The sequence below is a fragment of the Vanacampus margaritifer genome, chromosome 12 (genome assembly GCF_051991255.1).
Source record: "Vanacampus margaritifer isolate UIUO_Vmar chromosome 12, RoL_Vmar_1.0, whole genome shotgun sequence".
NCBI classification, from domain to species: Eukaryota; Metazoa; Chordata; class Actinopteri; order Syngnathiformes; family Syngnathidae; genus Vanacampus; species Vanacampus margaritifer.
The window spans coordinates 20,859,703-20,880,619 of record NC_135443.1 but is presented as its reverse complement, the minus strand read 5'-3'; the positions used below and the strand labels follow the sequence as shown (position 1 = coordinate 20,880,619).

Genomic DNA, 20,917 nt, shown 5'->3' with positions numbered 1-20,917 from the left:
AAATAATACTAGGCCCATATCAACCACAGCTGTCTTGAAAATAGTATTTTTAGACTAAAAACAAGTAATATTGAATTTTTTTCAACCTGTTATATATAAACCTAATTTCTTAAAATGCATACGTATAAGCAGAATGATCTTGTCTGACAATTTTATTTTAACCAAAAATAACTTGTCAAAAAAATAAATACAAATTTAGGTTAAATTTAAGAAATCATATTTTACTTAAGATTTCAGTTTTTGCGGTGTACTCCAACCAAAAAAGACGAAATATCGTATGAAAAGAAGACATTTTGGTCACTGAAGTAAAAGAACACAAAGACGGCTTCTGGCCTTTTTGACATGGAAAAGAGGACATTTGGTCACTAATATAAAAGCAATCAACAGTCCCAAAAAACAGACAAATATGGGCATTCATAATTCTTTGTTGATACCAAAACTGGACGTAGTTGGGTAAAAGAAGACATAAGGGTTAAACAGTCACATGCAAATAAAACAATCATTGGTGTCAAATAATGGCCATTTCCAGAAAACAGAGGACATTTGGTCACTCTAGTAAAACAATCAATGTGCTATCTTAGCTTGGGAGATGCGGTTTCAATAATAAAAATCAGTAAATCTGTTTTTGACGAGTGGATATATTTTGAGAAAAGAGGCTATTTGGCCACTTAGGTACTGTAAAGGAATCAACACATTAGACATTAGTTGAAATTGGAAGTTATGGTTTCAAAGAAGCTCCTCAAATGCTTTGATAACTTGAACATATTTAGTGTAAATTTTCTACAATTTATAAAAGTGAACATCCTAGTGAAAGACAACATCTGGTCACCGAGGTAGGACAGCCAACACAGTGCAGAGTGAGTGAACTGAAAAGCCGCCCAATGACAGCCTTGAAAAATCTGAAATAAACTGAACATAATTGGCCAATAAGGATAGTGAAGGTGATGCTATTTGAGCATTAAACATGAGCAATGCATTAAGCAGGCACTTTTTAATAGGCTTCACATTAGATTAGATTCAGATTACATAAAACTTTAATGATTCCTTTCAGCTTAACTGGGTCACTAAATGATAGGACGTGGCAGAGGGGATAAATATTGCAAACGGAGGAGGATTAAGACGCCATGTGGTTTTTCTTCAAGTACAAAGTGTCTCGCGTGACTAAGTCTGCAAATAAATATTGATACACAAAAAAAAGTGGGATCAAATATCTTTAACGCTGTTTTGATATTCGACCGCAATAAAAATACCTTGAATGTAATTATTTTACCCTAAAATTTGATATATTTTCCTAAAGTTTCCCAAAATATACACAAAATGAAATTGTTTAAAAATGTGTTGTGTATACAGGTACTATGCAACTCCCGTGAACTGTGTTTATAATGTAAAATATGTGCCTTATCTCAATAACATTTGGTAAAGTGTATCAACAGCCTATCATTTGTATGAGCTAACATTTTAACAAAACAGCTGTTACCAGACCAGTCAAGACACCAGGTTGCGTTAGCACTAGCATCGATGCTAACAATACTGTTCACATTTGATGTGCAGTGAATGTACGAACACGCTAAAATTATATTTTTACCTTTCACATATTATATTTTGTGGTACAGTGAACCACGGCAACCCTGGATAGGAGAAATCCATAAATGGCACCCTCCCAAAGAGTTTGCAGTTGTCTTTAGATGCCACAAAATGGTGGCAAAGGATTACTTTTGTTAAATGAATCTCCTCAATTCACTTAAGTTAGTTTCCTTGGCACCAAGATGCCACCTGATGTAACCAAAGCAATAATGCAATTTTTTTTTGTCCCAAGCACATTAACGGTAAATAGTGAGTTTTTCAGAGAATATCAGATAATTGATTAAAAAATAAATAATCTGATTGGGCAAATTCACAAATGCCAATCCGTGAATATGCTGAGATTTACTGCATCAGTAATTACCACAAGAATGGAACAGTCTTGAATCAAAATGGCTGTAGTACATGCATCAACCTTCATGAACCAGGAAATAATGTACTAACAAAGCAAATACTGCACTTCACTTAATGATTTTTCCACTTTTGTCTTTTTTTTTTTAAATCATGCTACTTACTATGTGACCATATCTTCTGATCTCAAAGCATGCATTGATTTTTTTTTAACCTAAATTACCAGTTGTCCAGTTTTTAGGACCATCAAAAATTATTTGCTCTAATGATGACATAGAATTTTTGCGTCCACATACCCGTTGGTGTCCATCTCGCCTCCACCCTCTTCATCGTAGGTGACAAGCTGCTCATGGATTTCGCCGCTATTCTTCATACCAGCCAGCGAGTCTTTGTGGTAGCGCTTCTTCATTACGAATAGGATGACGATCACTGCAAAAGACAAGATGCACTTTTCACTTTTTTGCGGGGAAAAAAATGCCCGGTTTGTTCTGGAAACACGAGGAAAAGTTGTCCCTGCAATTTTTAGATGTTTGACAGACAGACGCGATTAGCAAGTGCGTGAAAACTTGGGCTGGCAAGATTAAAGCGGTCAGCCAAGGCTTTTCTGTATAGATGTGGGGAAATTAGGGCAGGAATGAGAATGGGGCCATGAAGGAAGCAAGCATGAAGGAAGTGGAAGGAAGGCGATGCACTAACGAGGGAGTGAGCCTGGAAAACAGACGGGAAAATGAGCAGCCGAACGGTTTTAGGTATCTGCGAAGTTTGCCTCGAGCGCGAGAAGCTCTAAAAACACACAGCAACGACTCGGCAAGGATGGGAAGGCGGATGGATGGAATATCAATGAGGAAAAGGTGCCAAAGAAGTGAAGGACAAAGTGAGAGAAGCTATGGACGGACAGTGTTAAGAACAGAAAACGAGGAGAAAGACATTGAGAGGGGAATGTGAAGGAAAAAAAGCAAGAGAAGGAGAAGGGATGAAGTGAATGACACAAAGAAGACAAAAGAGGAAAGGTGGGAGGAAATGAAGGGCAGACAGTGAGGGACCACAAAAAGGGGAGATGTAGGGAGGAAGTGAAGGACAAAATGTGAGGGCAGGGGAGTAAGGAAAGATGAAAGGACAAAAATCGAGAGAAGGCAATGAAGAAGTTAGAAAGTGAAGGAAGCAATGAAGAAGTAAGGAGGAAAGAAATGAAGGATTGTGAGGTAGTATGTAGATGACAGAAACTGAAATTAAGGCACGGAAGAATGGAGGAAGTGAATTCCAATGAAGAAAAGGAATAAAGGAAGGAAAATGTGAAGAGAAGAGGTGGTGTGTGAAGGGCGGAAGGCGAGATGAAAGACAAAGGAATGAGAAGGCAGAAGGAGGCAGAAGTGAAGGAGAAACAGTAAGAGAAGAAAGACAAGGGAGGGATAAGAAGATGAGCGAATGTAGAAGGAGGAGAAAAACAGCAAAGGAAGAGAACAAATCAGGAAAAAAATAGGCAGCAAAACAATTATTTACTGTATGTTCCAAGTAAAAATTTTAGTTGAGAAAGGAATGATGGATGAAGTGAATGACTATGCAAGAAGACAGAGTGAAGGACAAAAAGGAGGGGGAAGTAAAGGACGCTTCTGCCATTAGATTAAGGCCACGAGCTCTGGGATCCTGACATGAACTCCTCTCTCCCTCACTCTCTTTCTGGACATTTGACATTAGCTTTGCCTTTTAGCGCCGGGCGGGCGAGCGCGCCTCATTCCAGTATGCTTGGGAAAGCAACAGATTAATCTTTTACAACACATGCTCCGCACTTTATTAAGCCTGACAGATAGCCAACTCGGAAGAAGAAAAAGGAGAAGAAAGACGAGCAAACCAGTGAGAAAATGTTCTTATTTTTCAGGGGTCAAATGCGACTTGTGGCGAACAGGGAGCTAGCGTGACGGCACTAAATTGCTTCGGGGCGCGGCAGATAATGACAAGAGCGTTAAATAGTTAATCTGGCCTGTGGTGAGAGGGTTTGATAAAGAGAAGGAGACCCAGTGGGACTGGAGAATAAAAAGAATTGGTGCATATTAATAGTTCATCCACTTAATGTTTGCCGCTGTTTGATAAGCAGACGGTACCTAAAATGCTGATAAACTCCTCATTAACGCTGCTATTCTTCACACGCTTTTCCCACACTTTTCTCTTTCATTCCATCCTGCATCTCTTCATTTAGTCTTCCCAGACAAACTTCCTCACCCATTGTTAAGCTTTTTAAAGTCCCAAGATCCCAATCAATCAAAATTTCAACCACGGTTGACTGTCTTTTTTACGCCGTGTCAATAGGCCGTAACACTCTTCTTTTGACAAAGCAAGGAGTAGAAAGTACAAATATCTGTTCAGTTCAGTCTTCAGGAAAAGTGAATGCTCAGTTTACCTGACGATATCTGACAGATCTACTCAAGTGCAGCAACAAAGTTATTAGTGCTCTACCCCCCGTTGTGACAAGTGTGTTGATTGAGTCAAAGTACAAGGCGGTACAGCAAGAGGGGCGAAGGTATCAAAGAGAATAGCAGTGTGTTGGAAACTGCAGGCGTTGTTTTCCGCATCTGTCCCTGCATTATTCATTAAACCAACAACGCCAGGAGGCGGGAAAGTTCTACCGCGTGAAAGGCGATGGCAAAGCAAGGGAGAGAACACGACGTGAAATTGAAGGGGTTGAAGTCAAAACTAATTTCAGGATTGTTAGGTACAACAGCAGTGTAAAAAGGGGCGAGTGGACTTGTAGACCCTTTCACACTGCCCGTTTTCCACCTTGTTTTATAGATAAGATCAGAGCGGGATGTTGGCTGTGTAAAAAGGGATAGCGGAAGCAACAAGAGGGGTGTCAAATTCAACACCGGCTCTCAATTCTCCAATCCCATGTTGTGTTGAAAGCAACTGTTGTCGTTTGACTAGTATTGATCCAGCGATTATCCAGAAACTCTGCAAATAAGGGGCGTCTAATACATCCCAGAAACAGGGATAGTAGAAATCGAATGACGCATTTTGGGGCTCTGTAGATATCAGTATTAGAATGTAACAAGAGACATGATGCTGATTGTGTGAAAGGGGATATGAGAAAGCTGGGACAGGGGTGTGAAGTGTGTGAAAACCTGACATTCATTTCTTGAAAACAATTCTCACTATTGTTTTGGCAATTTACCATAAACTTTGTGTGAAAGGGGCTGCCACTGCCTATTCTCTGACCTTTTCCAGGGTCATTGGTCTGTGTGAAAGGCAAGTGTGAAAGGCAAGTTTAACACTCAACAATGACTTTCACCAACTTGGTCTGTTGGAAGCATTGTACTGATAGGGGCTTCAGATATTGCCTCAGAAGCTGGGAAATTCATGGGTCAACTACTATCCCCTTCTAGCCCCTTTCACAGTTTATTTTACGCATTATTCTGCATTGTTCTTCTATGGGAAAGAAAATAGCTGAAAGCAGAGGCCAGGCTGTGATATTTAACATTTGATATTACTCCTGGCTCGGCAGGTTAAAAACAAGTATTGATTTGCTATTTGACTGAATGCATGAAAGGGGCTCCGGTTCTTATAAATTTTCTGGTTGAAATTTAGTGTGAAAGGTAAAGTCAACCAACTTCTTAGATCATTTGAGTGGCTCATGGCTGGCTGCATGAAAACCCAGGACCAGGGGTATGTAGTTGAACACCTGAGAGTCACTGCTCTTGCCCTATTGTGTTGAAAAGCAATTTTCGCTGTATGACAAATATTGAGCACTATTTATTTTCTGCCTTTTACCGCTGGTCTATTGCAATCACCAGTGGTATGTAAGCTCTCTCTAGTGGTACACGAAAGAATCACTGCCTAAGTAAATCTTTTTTTTTTAGGTGATACTTGTGAACCATTATACTAAACAGATAAGCAACATGTTTTTTTCTCCATCTAATTAAGATGGTAAGTCAAAAGTCTCTGGTGTTAAGGGCTTTAAAGTTGCCATTCCAGTACTTAGAACTGACCGAGTATGGTGAGTATGCAGAGAAGAATAGCGATGAGGACGTGGACGCTCACTCCCATCTTCTGAGCTACGGCCTTGCACTGCGTCGGGATGCGTCTTCCGTCGCAGTGGCATGCCTACAAAAGGCGACATTAAGTCAATTTAGAGAATCACGGCCTTAAGTTATGTCGTGATTCATAGACACATAAATACATACAGTACCTTGATAGCCAGTTTGGTGATGCTAGTCTGGATGGGTCGTCCTCCATCACTGATGCTCACGTCAACGTTGTAATCTGTGGGATCGTCCAGGTTGAACGGTCCCTGTTTCACCAGGACGTATGCGGTGTTGTCTGGACACAAGTAGATAACAAATATTTGTTATTTCCCACCACCGTCAATGGGCTACCTTTTTGGAAACAAAAAAAGCAGAAACAACCAAGGCAAGCATGCAACGTAAAACTTCCATCCAACAATGAAGCCATTAGTCAAGCAGTCAAAGCTTCCTGCTCGGGAGACCGGTGTTTTTTCTCTCCATAATGTATAAATGGCTTGAGGAATTCTAGAGCTGACAATGGCAGGAAAACAGGAGCCTCGCCGTCTCAAAGAAATACAGAACTAAGTTAAAACAATCTTGTTGACATTCAAACTTTTCAAGACATCTTTGGCTTGGTGACTCCTGGTCATATTCTCCCATGAGTTTAACTCCGAAATCACATTTGCATAGGTGTTCGTAGAAACATACACCTTTGGTCTTTAAAAGGTCATGAGGGAATCTCAATAACATAAGAAACAGCAGTCATCCAAAAAGTTTGATTGGTTGTACTGTGTATATATTTTTCAATCCGTTAATGAGTCTTATCAGAGGCAAAACAATCTTTCAATTTTCCATAAAACATTGATTGAAGATTTAACATTACTAGCACATTTCAAAAAGTTATGTATAGTTAATTTTATTGGTGTGGCTCAAATTTGACCTAGAACATTTGACTAAAGATTTTTTGTTGTTGACCATAATGTGGTGAAAGTAGATGAATTGATGACATTGTTTAATTTTATTTCACTCATTTTGACGAACAGGCATTGGAACTAATAATAAAAATACATCTCAATAATAGGCTAATTGTAGTTAACAACATTCCTGCTTATGTTTCTGAGCTGGCAGGTCTCATCTTGTGTTCCGTAAAGAGTGTTGATGGCAGGATATCAGAGCCAAGCTAAGACAAACAACAACAACAAAAATACCACAGATTTTGTCCGTTTATTTTAGCACAGAACACAGAAGACCAAGTTTTACTTTACACTGCTACCCCTACCGGTGGTATAAATCGATCGGAATAGCAAAAGCTAATGAGGCTAACCATTATTCTCATTCACAACCAGCATATTTTCATACTTACAGACCCGTGCAGAAGACTGTCGGGGACATTTGACTGCTCCACAGTGTGCTATCATTATTGTTAGCTATATCGTACTTTGTAAATTAGTCGATTGAAGACAAGATACCAAAAACGCTTAGCAATTAGTCAACTTCAAGCGTCAATATGCATCAATATGTCGATCCGGTGAAGTGAAGTCGACTAATCGGTTCAACCCCTAGAATATACTTAAGGAAAATGAACAATATGTAAAGGTTGAGGATATTCATCCCATGCTTGAGCACAGTCTGGTTCCTTTGACTAGTGTGAGTACTCTGACTCCAAACAATCCACAAAGTCATGAAAGTTACAGTAATGCACTGTTGTGCTTCACACACTAGCTGTCCCTAGCCACTCACAACACACTTCAGAACACAACACAAAACATCCCGCTAGACAGCCTCCATTTTATGTTGCTACTGTCCAATTTAAAACATGTAGAGTCTCGAAGGGTGTGTCAATAAAAGATCTAAACATCTTCTGTCCTGCACCTCCCCATCTCGCTCGTCTTTGTTTGACGGGAAAGTCTCCGCCGTCTCCCCAGATTGACCCGCATCCTCTCAGTCTTTTCTTCACTCTCTTTGTTGAATCTCATTATCACGTCTCGTCGCACTTTTGCGTTTGGTTGGCAGTCTAATGCAGCGAAATCCATGTCGACACCGGCGGCTGTCACTTCCCCGCCATCAGGGAAAGTGACGAGAGAGAGAGGGAGTGGTGGTGCTATCGGAGGTTAGGTGGCGACTTGGACCGGGGCGAGGTGGTGAAAGTGGCCTTGTACTGCATAAATATTTGACAGGAGCGACACTTTGCAGCTCTTGTGTGTGTAAAGCGAGTGTTAAGTGGTGCGAGGAGACGACGCATGACATGTGAAATGCACTCATCGCTCATATCTCCTCCCATGTGTCTTTTTAAATCCATCCATCCAACCTCTACAACAGCTTCTAACATTTGAGAGGAACTTTACTTTTATCTCCCTTATTTTTATATCCACTTCTAAAATGTCCAAATTTTCATATTGAAATGTCAAAATGAAGAGATTTCTTCTTAAAAATTAGCTAATTTTGTAGTTCACTTTCTTGTGAAATTTTTAAATATATTTTCGAGATGAACCTTGGCGAAGGTCTGCTGAGTGCCGTTGTCATAATTATTCGTCATCCTCGATCCAGTGATCCATCTCTCCTAATCCTCATCATACTCCCCCCTGGCTTCCTTTCATCTTTTTTCTTCCAAATCATCCTCATCTGTCTTCCCTCCGTCATCGCTACAGCATGTCGGTCCCCCCTCGGGCACCAGCACGCAGGAAATGGATGAGGCCACTCCCAACCTTCTTGTTTATCTTTCTGGCGTGCGGTGTGTTATTTCAGGTTTGACTCGGATTAAATGGCAACGCTTCACCTGAGTGTCTCGCGTGACGACCTGCAGCTTTCATCTGTGCGCATCTTTAATAGAGGATAAGAACAACTGGTTACGCTTTGCTGTCATCTTTCATGTATTTTTTTTGCTATGATCAAAAAAGAGATTTTGGCTCGAGACGTTTTGTGTCCAAAGATAGAGATCTGATGCAACCAGGAATCAAATGTTACAGTTTGACTAATAGCTGGAACACCCATTTGTCAAACAAATGGTGGGAGGATCACTATTCATGTTCAGGCTTTTGAAGATGACATCATCTTTTCTGAAATTAGTAAGTGACTGTTGAAGAGCAAGTTCCATTCAAGTAAATGAGACCAAGAAAAAAGTTGCCTGTCTTTCCATTCCAAATTCAAACTGTTCAGCTCATTCAGAACACCTTGAGGGGCCAGGGTCATTTCCATATTCTGACAATTCCCTCATTCCCCAAAATTCAATTCAGTATCAGCTCTTTAGCATTCACATGCAATTTCTACACAAATTGCATTCTCTAGTTACAGTGTGATGCTCAACAGCAAAGTCAGATCTTCGGTGCGCTCACCACCTGATGAAAACTTTTTGCAATTGCATTGCAATTTAACATCACTCATCTGTCTATGATTTATTGAATTTGATAGATCCAATAGTTCCCATGAAGAGAGGGTTAACACATAACAACTGTCATTTTTAGACAGACATTTCCCATTGCAGTGAGAGTCTGGTGTTTCTTGACGAATATCCATTGTATCCAGATGATGATGAGTCACAAGTGCGATTCAACATCACCCATCTGTCTTCTATACCTGGTTCAAATTTGGTGGCTCTTGAGCAAACAGGAAGTGTTTGTTCTGGAGCAACTCCGGGAAATGGGCCAAATCCCACTCCAAAATGACACCTTCGAACAAAAAAATGGCTGTCTACCTCTGCATTTCATAATACGGTTTCTATTTAGATTTCCGTGCGTCCTGTCATGACCATGCACGCCTGATTGGTGCCAACACTGATACAGTTTTTCTGCCCATTTGCTTGTTGTACATCAGGACATCTGTACATTACATCCAATATGTGCTGACTCCATAACTAGACAGTACTTTACACCACAGACTTCAAAGCCCTCAAGTGGGTACCAGAAGCATAGCTAAGCTATCTGAATGGCTTACTGCCAAACTTACTGCCAAAGTCTCTAATGGAGAAGTTGGAGCTGGGAGAAGCCAGGATGAAGGTGAATGAGGCTGGCTGGTCATCCTTATCGGTGGCCCTCAACGTCCCAACGACCTGCGGAAACAAAGTTTAAATTGACAATTTATTTATTTTTAACAAAATTACAAATATACTAGACTTGGACGGACAACACAAGATTTTTTTGCAACAAAAATAGAAACGTATTAAATGAAAAAAGAAAAAAATTAATAAAATAAATATCAGAAAGGAAACAGACCCCCCCCCCTAAAGATATTAGACAAAAATATAAAATAAAACGAACTGAGATAAAAAAAATATATATGAAAATTGTAGATTAAAATAAACAAATTTTTTTTTTTTTAAGTAAAGAAATGGAAAACACCAATTCGAGATACAGAGTATATATTAGACTAAAAAGACTTTAAAATACAAATATTAGGTAAAAATACACAGTGAAAAACAAAGGCAAAATATTAAATTAGCTATAAAATTGAAATACAAAACTGAAAAATCCGCCAAAAAATGAGTTGGAAAATACACAATTATTGGGAAAATACTTAATATTTAATTTAAAGAACAAATTAAACAAATATTACAAAATATTAGGTACAAATATGAATGAGGAAAATATAAACGTAAATATTTGAAACTAAAACAATTCCGAGACAAAAATATGATTTTTTTTTTTAAACGTAAATAATATTGGAAATAATCTTAAAACAGTCTTACTCCTAAATAATCTTATCATGGAAAATATTCTGCAAAATGAAATACAAATGTAAAACAATGAAATGAGAAAAAGTACGTTTATTGTGCACTGTAACCCAAACCAGCTCACCGCTGTGCTCCCGAACATAACGATGTCTTATAATTTGTACAACTAAATTGGAAAAGAAGAAGACGAAGAAGAAGAAGAAAATGAAAGTGCCTCTAATTAACTTGAAATATAGTTCAGATGTTCTAGTTGAGTTAATGGTAAAAGTTTTGAAATGATTTAAATTGTTCATAAACATAACTTACTGTATTTGCGGCGTCATTCTCACACACAAAGATCTCGTCCACATCCAATTCGGGCTTGTTGTCATTGACGTCCTCCACGACGATGTTGACTTTGACAAACGACTCCAAACCTGCAATCAACCAACAAAAAATCACTGAGCGCCACATTGAGCTGCCTGCAGGCGCTGCCAGCTGAAAAGAAATCAACCGGTGTGCAATAATCCCATCATGATCGCACAAAGCCGTCAGCATGTGTCACACGGCCTTCACTCACACGTATTGATTTTTCTTGACTGGTTTTCAAGATGTCTCCTTTTATTGACTTTTAAAATAAATCGCAATTTGAGGGCTTTTTAACATTCAGACCTGGGAGCCCATTTCATATAGCACTATGAAGTTTGGTAGGTATGTCGATCGTGAGCAGATACACAAACATGTCTCAATAACCTATACTGTAGTGTAAAATACACCCCAAGGCAGCCATTTTGGCTGTTAGCAGCCATTTTAGGGTTATTTTGGACATTTTTAGGGGCCAAGAGATTTTGATGAAGACACATGGGTGACGCTAAATTACGAAATAATTTTGTCACTATTATGCAAATGTAGAACACTAGTAGCCTACAATAAATCACTGGGCATTGTTGTTTCATATTTTTTTTCACAAATCCTTACTATTGGTCAGTCCACATGCATCCGTGGGAGTTATATACTGTATATAAAAAAAAGATATATACATAAGAAATTGACAACTCTAAAGTGTTGAAAATGGCAGAATAAGTATGATTTTTTTTTGGGGGGGGGTTACAAGGATTCCTCCTTCAAAAAAGAACTTGTCTTCCAGATTTTGTCCAATTGCTAGCAAATTTCACCAACAAAAATTCTGTCAAATTGCTAAGACTTTTAAGTCCTTCTCCTGGCGCACCTCCCGACTTTTGAGGGGGTGCAAGGCCCTATTCATCACTGCTTGCAGCTTTAGTTTCACTTTTATATTCATACCAAAGCTTTTTGCAGATGTTGTTGTCATCGGCTGAGATGATTAAGGCCAATGGACAAAAGGCTTTCTATTTGCAAGCTGTTTATTTGTCACATTAAAGCAGCCTCATCCATCGTTTGTTGCCTCTTTTAATGTCTGCCATTTAATGTAGCGACTATCTTTAGTGCCTTTTTGCGAGTGGTTCACTATATCGGAGACCTTGTCGAGTGGGGCTCGGGGGACCAATGTGCTCCCTAAACATGATGACAAACCACTAAAATAGATCTTTGGATGCTGTTGGCTGCCCGTCTAAAAATACAGACTTTGCTTTGGGAGGCTGCAGACGAACAAAGAGACGCCGTAATGTGATTTTTTGCTCGCACTGAGGCTCGGCCAGGTGCGTTGGCAAAGTGTCTGATGCGTATTTTTCCTTGGTGATTGACTACATGCTGCATTTCCAACACATGCGAGATAAACTGTGAATTTGGCCTCCGTAACTATCTCCCTGTGTGCATGTTATCCGACACATGGCTTCCATTTGCCTGTGAGGAGCTTTTGTTTTGAATTCATAAAAGTGTGTATGTGTGCAAAAGAGGGTGTGTGGGTATGACGCACCACTTGGCTCCTCTTGGGCTTTAACTTGGAACATGTGCGTGGCCTCCAGCTCGCGGTCCAGCGTCCTCAGGGTGGACATCTGCCCTGTGATTGGATTGATAGCGATTGGACAATTCTTGTCCAAGATAGAGTACCTGAGGGCAGGCACAGAGTAGCAATTAATTTTCCTGACAGCATTAGTTCCTCCCTATCACCATATTTTCCTCTATATTCTCAACAGTGTCATAAAACCACAATTGCATATTTGATGCTTGTGTCACAATAGATTCTTACTGGATACTCTTGCCGGCTATGTCCGGATCTCTGGCACTGACGGTGCCAATGTTGTTGACCAGTCTTTCTTCTGGCACGTTGAAAGTGTACGTTGGCTGTGAAAATACTGGCGGCTCGTCCACATCCAGCACCTTGATGTTCACCTGCACATGGTCACCACAAGGGGATTTTTCGGTAATGGCATCAGCATATGACTATATGTATATATTGTATATTGTGTTCCACAGGGTTCAATTTTGGGGTCCCTGCTGGTTTCATTGTATTTGCTGCCCCTGGGTTCCATCTTACTTTATGTACAGCACATTGTATGCAACTATATCCTTTTTTGTGTATTTTTTTAAAAGTTATTTATAAATAAAGTTGACTTGAGTAGATATATGACAATGTAGTTCAGTGGAATTTGATTATTTATTTTTTTACATTGTTAATAGTGAACTTTGACCTCAGTCAATTGCCTTTGGTTTCATCTACTGACTATATGTTTACAAATTTTGGGGCTCATCAGATCTAAATTGAGAAAAATAAAAAATTAATTGTTTGGCTTTGACATTTTTGTGACTTTGAACATGGTCCCAGACCCCTCGAAAATTAATAGAATTATAAATGTATATAGAATAACAAATGTTTGGGTGCTGATTTGCACGTGCAAAAAAGAAAATGTAAAAAGTATCACAAGCCGACTAAAGATGGTGCAGTTATTGATTTGGTGGTAAACTATTATTATCATTTACCTGTGTAGTGGTGACGGCAGTTGCCACGTTGTCAGCGGGGAAGCGCAAGTTTCGCAGGTTTTCCCGCACTTGCACACTGAACGAGTAGCTGTTTCTTGTCTCGTAGTCCAAACCCTGAAAATCACCCAAGTGACAGTTTAAAAAAAAGAATTTAAAAGGTTTAAAAAGAGTAAAAAATTCAAATTAAAAATAGTTTTTAAAAAACATATAAAACAAACATATAGGCAGAAAAAAATATTAAGTAATATACTGTCGTATATATTTTTTAATATTACAAGTTAAAAGTGTATTTATTTATGTATTCCAAATTTTAAGTGATATTTTTTTTAGGAAGAAAACACTTTAATATTACAACATTAATCATTTCTTCAAGGATTGAACAATCATAATGCTACGACAAGATAAAAAAAAGAGGTAGTAATACTGCATTTTCTGGGGTTTAGCTTTAAGTCATAATTGCAAGACTCAAGTGGCATTGTTTTTGGAGAAAAAAATATGAATTTATAGGACTAAAGTAATCATTTAAAACAGTAACAATATCGCAAATGATAGTTGTTTTATAGCATTTTTAAAATGCTATAAAACAGTTTTAAATTACAAAATGAAAGTGTTTTTTTAATACAAATAATTCTATAGTAGCATTTTTTTAAAGAAGTTGTAGTAACACAGGGGTAGTATTTGAGAGAGAAAGGTTATAATGCAAAATTATTACAGTTATTTTTAAGTGGTAATATTGTTAGATGAAAATACTTTTGGGGGGATTTTTTTTCTCTTGGGAATTTTGAAAGGTGTGGAACTTGTCCCAATACTTTTTTCCATATTGTTCACGTTTCCAAATGTATTCCATCCATGCTTGTGTTTGCTTCTACTTTGATGTGAACAAACATCCAACGCTAAGCAGCACCCCACTTTCCCATTCCCATCCGTCCCTGTTCTGCGGGTATTAGAGGCAGCTTACTGTTCACATTTTCCTTATCAACGGACAGGTAGATGGGACCGTGCTACTAATTGGATTATTCCCGCTAACGAGGACTTCCAAAGGCGACCAGTAAACACCTCTAACGAGCGTGCGGCCCATCGCCGACTAGACGGGCCGTGGAGCCAGAGGATTGGGCTTCCCTTCCACGCTGTTGGAATACATTTTGTGCTTTGTGATGTCTCTTAAATACTTTATCTGAAACCTCGCGAGCGTGAAATATCTCCACTCAGCAGACGGGCAATGCCGCACATTGTTATTTATCAAACCGCCTGCGCAAATGTGTGCGAGGGCATTTAAAAGTGTGGCTTTTGCCTCGGATGCTTATGTTCTTTTTTTGCTTGTGGATGTTTTGTAATGCTTGGATGCCACGTTCTATTTATGTGCCTGGAGTCAGCCAAGGATAAAAAGACGCTTAAATGTCACAACAAACCACAAACCGATGCAGCTGGAACATAGATGAGCCTCATGGTTCGCAGGGGTTTTTGGGACCAAATACAAATATAGTGGACCCCATCCCCCTTATAAGTGCTTTGAATAACCGTCCGGACTAGAGACGGACACTTTGTTAGGACCCATGGTTAAGATCCATGGTTAGGAACAAGGTTATTTTAGTTAACGAAATGTAAAGAAATAACCAAAACTAAAATTGAAAAAATTGTTAACAAAAAAAAACAACAAAAATGCTTTTAAAAAATGAAAACCAGCTAATTATGTTTTACATTTATGAAACTAACTATAATTACAGTATAGCAAAAATACCTGTAGACTTTTATACAGTGCCTGTAATAAAATAAAATAATATATTTGTTAATTTTTTACTACACACAGTGAATTTATTTAGTAAAATCTTGCGTGCAAGAAATACACAATAAATAAATAAAAAACAACTAAAACTAATACAAAGAAAAAATAGACTAAAACAAAGTATTTTCGGGGGGGGGGGGGGGATGCGGACACTACTAAAGATAATAAAAAACAACAAACCCACTCTGAAACTTAATTAAAACTAACTAAAAAGAAAAAGAAAAAATAATTATAATGAAAATTCAAAAACTATTATAACACCTGTTCAAACAAAAGAAATTTGGCGCTCAAAATGGAACCTTGAAATATGAAACACAATAGAAACCATTTAGTGGCGCAGTGCCGAAAATTACTTGAGCGTTTCAAATTTCATACACAAGGCAAAAAACTCATCAAAATACAAATTTGAGAGTCAGAGATCAGTTAACTGTATTCCAAATCCACAATCGCCGGATGCGTTTTACCTGTCTAAGCATGAGGTTGCCATCCTTGCTGGGACCGAGCTCCACGTAGAACATTTTGTTGTCGATCGGCAGAGAGAAGATGGGCTCTTTGTTTTGGATCTGATCTCGATCTTCCAACTCTAAAGTGCCGATTCTCGTGTTTAGTTTGTGGTCCTCCGGAACCTGCAGCTCATAAGCCCCTATGGAACAAACAGAATGCTATTAGTTGTTATTTAAGTCTAGTCAGGATACTTAAAAGTCCAGTTTCTGCCAAACCGTCATGTTTACTTTACACAAATGCACAAAAATGAGCAATTATTTCATTCCCATAAGGCCTGTTAGCTGTTGTTTTATTCCCATGTGCAACACTTTGCTCTAGAAAGTACTAAAATGGATTAAGGCCAAACTTGAAAGAAAAAAAAAAAACACCAAGAATGAAATTGCAATCTCACAAGGACAAAAGTAGTAGTGTTGTAGTTTTTTTCAAAAATTGTCATATTAAATATATAAAAATATTCATCAATTATAAAATTACAATAGTTTAAAAATGAAAGCATAATTATTTTTTAAACATGCATGCTCAATTCAAAGTAAAAAAAAAAATTCAATTGAAAAAAAAAGACTATCCCAATTTTTGGGGGAGGAAAAAACGGCGGAATAGCACAACACTAAAGTTTTATTTTTATAAGAAGAAGTGATGGATGCGTATCAGAAGACCAATTCAATTGCATAAAATTTAAACTTGAAATATTCCTTAGAGAAATGCCTTATCCCTTATATGCCTTTATCCCTTTGTGGTCCTTACGTCTGGTGAAGGAGGCGATGTTGTCGTTTGTGTCGGTGACACTGACGGTGACGGAGGTCGTGGCCGTGCTGCCGGACGCCATTCCTCTCATGTCCTGAGCCCGGACCACCACCACGTACTGACTCTTGGTCTCGCGATCCAGAGTGCTCACCTTGCAGCTGATCATACCTGGGCACACACATCAGTTAGTTAACACATGCTACAATGCTAACTATTCTTGCTGACTATCGACATTTTCATATGTTTAGAAAGAGTAGACAGCAGGGTTGATTGACTACCTAAAGTTTGTTCTCCCCCCCAATTTTACAGTGGAAACAAGGCTTTTGTAAACCATTGTTTTCGTCCAATTAGTTTTTTGACGACATCTGTTTGAGGTTTCTCGAATTATTAAATCATCAGTCACGCTAATTAGCCTGTCATCTCAATTGTTCTGCCTTGGTCAAATGACACAGAACTGTTCATTTGTGGTGCCATAGCAGAAAGCTCCGTCTTTTGCCCCTTGGCGGTACGTGTGACGTCATGGAGGCCTATTTGAAATCTGATTGGACTTAAAAAAGATGTAATGAGCTAAAAGTATAAACCTGTGACGCTGTCGATTTCAAAGGCAGACAGGTCGCCGTCGGGCGTCAGGGAGTAGCGCAGCTCGCCATTCGCGGTGGTGGGGTCGTCGGCGTCTGTTGCCCTCACTTCGATCACTTTGGTTCCTGTGGAGATATATACTTCATACAAATGCAACTTTCTTCCTCTTAAAAAAAAGACATTACTGGTAAAAAAAAAAAAAAAGGATCCAAAAATTAAATAGCTGGGATTTTTTTTTTTAAATAAACCACTATTTTCATAACATTGCTTACTTTTTTTTCTCTGAAAAATATGACATTCCTTTAAGACTGTGGCATTTGTCTTGATAGAATATGGCATTGTTGCAATAAAAATAAAAATTTCTTTCTTTCTTGAGATAATGACATTTTTGAAAAATAAGACTATTTCTGTAATAATATTGCAAGTTTTTGTTAAAAAAAACAAAAAGACATTAATCTTTTTTAATTGGACTATTTTCTTGGAAAAAAAATAGTACTGTTCTCATAAGATTGCAAATTTTTTAAGAAGATAGTTACTTTTGTGCAAAAAGATTTTACCAAATTTTCGTAAAAGTGCAAAGTCTGTTTCTTAAATATTTTGACATTTTTGTCAAGAAAGTGACATTCTCTAAAAGTGAAACTTTATCTGGAATACCTTTATTATCCAATATTGCACCCTTTTCTTGGAAAATTGTAAGATTCTTGTAAAATGCTAGCATTACTGTTGGAAGCTAAATATATTTTCCCAAAAATGTCAGTATAATGCACTCTGTTAAATCGATGTACTGAAGTAGTATGTTTTATTAGTAGGAGCAGAGTAGTACAAGTAATTAATTTTTATATAAACGTTCGTACCTATGGTGGACCTCTCCATGATGGACCCATTGTAAGTTTTGGGGAAGACGGGAGTGTTGTCGTTGATGTCAGTCACCTGGACCACAAAGTCTCCCGAATCCTCGATGATTTTGTTGTTGCCGTCGTACATCCTGGCGGTCAGGTGGTACGCGCTCTTTTCCTCACGGTCCAGAGACTTGCTGACAAACAGGTCGCCTTTGTGGTCCACGCTAAAGATGACGTCTGCGCCTTCGCCCTCGATTTTAAAACGTTTCACTTCCACTCTCTGACTGGATTTGAGCTGGGAAACGGAAATAACATTGTAGTCTCTATAAAGTACATACAAAAACTCATATTATATATGTATATATATATATATATATATATATATACACACACAGTATATATACACACACAGTATATATAAACTTGTAAAATGTACTCAAAACTCTCGTTAGAATTAGTGAAAAACTTTACCGTTTTTTTGCCAAGTAAATACTACTTTTTTTTCTTTTTTTTTTTACAATGCCAACATGGTTCTGGTAATTTCTGGTTTACCTGCCCGATCTTATAGGGAATGGGTGCTGGTTTCTCCTCCTCCACATAGAGCGAGTTCCAAATCCACTCCCGCTTCTTCCGCGATAGGCCAGGATGGCTCTCCTTCCTCACAATCTCCTCCTCGGCAACTCCTTGCTGCCTCTCCAATTCCACCGGCGAGTCCTCGGAAATGCCAGGCGAGACGGACCAGGCCACACCGGCCAGAATAAGCCCCGCGGTCCAGAGCCGGAGCAAAGCCATGATCTGTGCAGAGGGGGTGAAGAAGTGAGGATGTGGAAGAAGAAGAGTGTGACATTAAAACCACTTATCAGCTGTGCACACACTACCCGAGAGTCGTATCGTAGCGGCCTATCGTGGACGACCAGGACTCTTAAAGCTCCTCAGAAATGGGACCCGGTGGAACATTTAGGACCCCGGTACTGAAAGCATTTCACTCCGGAAGCCGCGGGGGGATTCATTAAACACGCCGACCCACTTTTAACCGAGCACTCAGTACGTGGTTGTCTTTATCGGACACTTAGCAAGCGACGGTTTGACATTTCCGACAATTCTTGTTCTTGCTTGGGAAGATAACTGGAAGAAGTGCTAAAAGGACGTGGTGAAGCATGTACACCATGTCGGGGAAAAGTTCAACGGGGTTGACGTCATCTGGCAGCAACCTCAGTGATAAAAAATAAAAATAAAACTACAAAAGTGAGCATTCCTGATGTCTGGCTTCATGGTGGGAACGCCCTGATTCTGAAACACCCTCAATACTGATAATAGATGCAGTACACGGTTAAAAGCAGATCATTCACTGTCAACCTTTTTGCTAATGAAGCCTGCTCAGATAAGAGGTGACATTTTTTTTAAGACAACACGACCAGTCCAGTTGCGATGGATTTGATGTCCTGAGAATGAAATTACCTGGATAAATGAGAATATTCAAACACGGGGGGGAAGGAGGTTGTAAATTGTCTGAGGGACTGGGGGCAAGATTGTGGGGGGATTTTTGGTTGCCTGAAGCGACACAGAGAGTTACCCCTGAGCAAGACTAAGGGGGACAGAGGAGGGTGAGGATTGGCAAGAAATTGATGAGTTGCCTGAGCATGACACTGAGGGGGTAGTTTAAGGGGGTACACTGACAATAAGAGGATTATGGAGAGGGGACTTGGAGTTACAACCCAGTGGGAGACAAGAGGGTGAGGGTGAGAGTAAGATGAGAATTGAGGGGAAACTAACTGGTTGCCCGAGGAGTTACAGCTATCCCCACCCCCACCCCCCACCCCGCACACACACAATCTCACCCCTCATCTTTCCCATCATTGTCTCCGTCAATATTCCTGTCAGTATTACGCTCAGTGTCACCCATTATCACCCCCTCTCTCTCCCTTTGTCACCCCTCAATTTCCTCTTAAGGGTGACTCTCGGGATAAATTCCCTTAGTATCACATTCTGGCCCACTCAGTCTTACCCGCAATTTCTCCCCCTTATCCTCACTTTTAGTATCCTGGTTCCCTGACTGAAGATCTCTGGTCAACTGTTTATATGTGTCCTGGTCTAGTCCAATTCACGTTTTTTATGTGCCACTGTATTAATTAGAGGAGCCGTGTAACATGAGCAGATGGATGTAAAAATCATGTGATTTATTTAGCTCAGTACGTGTGATTGTTTTTACCATTTTTATCAACTCCAGCAATTTTCACTGAAGCAACCCCCTTCGCTCTCGGCTGTGTTACTGGATTTAAACAGATTTTGCAAGGCCCACACAATATTGTGTTCTATTGCTATAAAAACATGGAACCTACCAAAAGAAAGATTAAGAGTTTATTCTTTGATTAGGAAAAAAAGTACATTTATATGTTTCTATTAGAATATAGCTAAGTTTAATCACTATTCACAAATCGGTTTAAAACACTGGGGAAAAGAGCTTGTTTGAACATGGCCATGGTTGATCTCTTTTACTCTGCTGCCACCTGCTGGCCGTTTTTTGTAATAACTACCATTACTTTAAGTGACCTCTTCAGGTCAGAGGCTGCATCAAAGCCTTCTGTATGCTCTAGCATTAAAAAAAACCTAAAATGTATAAATCCGTTTTTGGGACCATGGCGATATTTAAAATAGTTTTAGTAAACGTTTTTAGACGTTTTGGGGAGCAAATGAGTTAAAATAAAAGCATGTTGAAAACAAGTTACAAGTAGTTTAAAACAAGCTCTCCCATTGCAACCTCTGGTAAGAAGCCACCATTTTCAAGTTTGGAAACTTCAACGTCCCTACGCATTTGTGTTTACATTACACCATTCCGATTGAACCTTATAAATATTGTCTTTTCGGACTGGCAAAAGCCGGAATATATCACCCCTGTGAATCTCAATGCAATTCAATTCGGATTCACCCTTTCTTTTCCTTTTTTTTTTTTTTTCTTCTGGAGAGCTCAGTATTGTTCATTCGGTAATTTTACCAATTTGAC

The 20,917-nt window shown here is 39.1% G+C and overlaps 1 protein-coding gene across 2 annotated transcripts in view; it reads right to left on the bottom strand.

The window, feature by feature from the left end:
- The window catches only part of cdh5 (cadherin 5), a 36,967-nt gene that overhangs the window by 5,523 nt on the left and 10,527 nt on the right, over positions 1-20,917 (bottom strand). For both annotated transcript variants that reach the window (XR_013296256.1, XM_077582435.1), the window contains exons 2-14: positions 18,469-18,711; positions 17,932-18,211; positions 17,080-17,202; positions 16,499-16,666; positions 15,715-15,893; positions 13,468-13,581; positions 12,737-12,879; positions 12,464-12,597; positions 10,897-11,006; positions 9,867-9,969; positions 6,110-6,240; positions 5,910-6,024; positions 2,229-2,361 (exon numbers count right to left, since the gene is read on the bottom strand). Coding sequence is in view for 1 of the 2 variants with exons in the window: in XM_077582435.1 (XP_077438561.1) it covers positions 2,229-2,361; positions 5,910-6,024; positions 6,110-6,240; positions 9,867-9,969; positions 10,897-11,006; positions 12,464-12,597; positions 12,737-12,879; positions 13,468-13,581; positions 15,715-15,893; positions 16,499-16,666; positions 17,080-17,202; positions 17,932-18,211; positions 18,469-18,708 (1,973 nt within the window). In the remaining variant the exon portion in view is untranslated. The remainder of the gene's footprint in view (positions 1-2,228; positions 2,362-5,909; positions 6,025-6,109; positions 6,241-9,866; positions 9,970-10,896; positions 11,007-12,463; positions 12,598-12,736; positions 12,880-13,467; positions 13,582-15,714; positions 15,894-16,498; positions 16,667-17,079; positions 17,203-17,931; positions 18,212-18,468; positions 18,712-20,917) is intronic.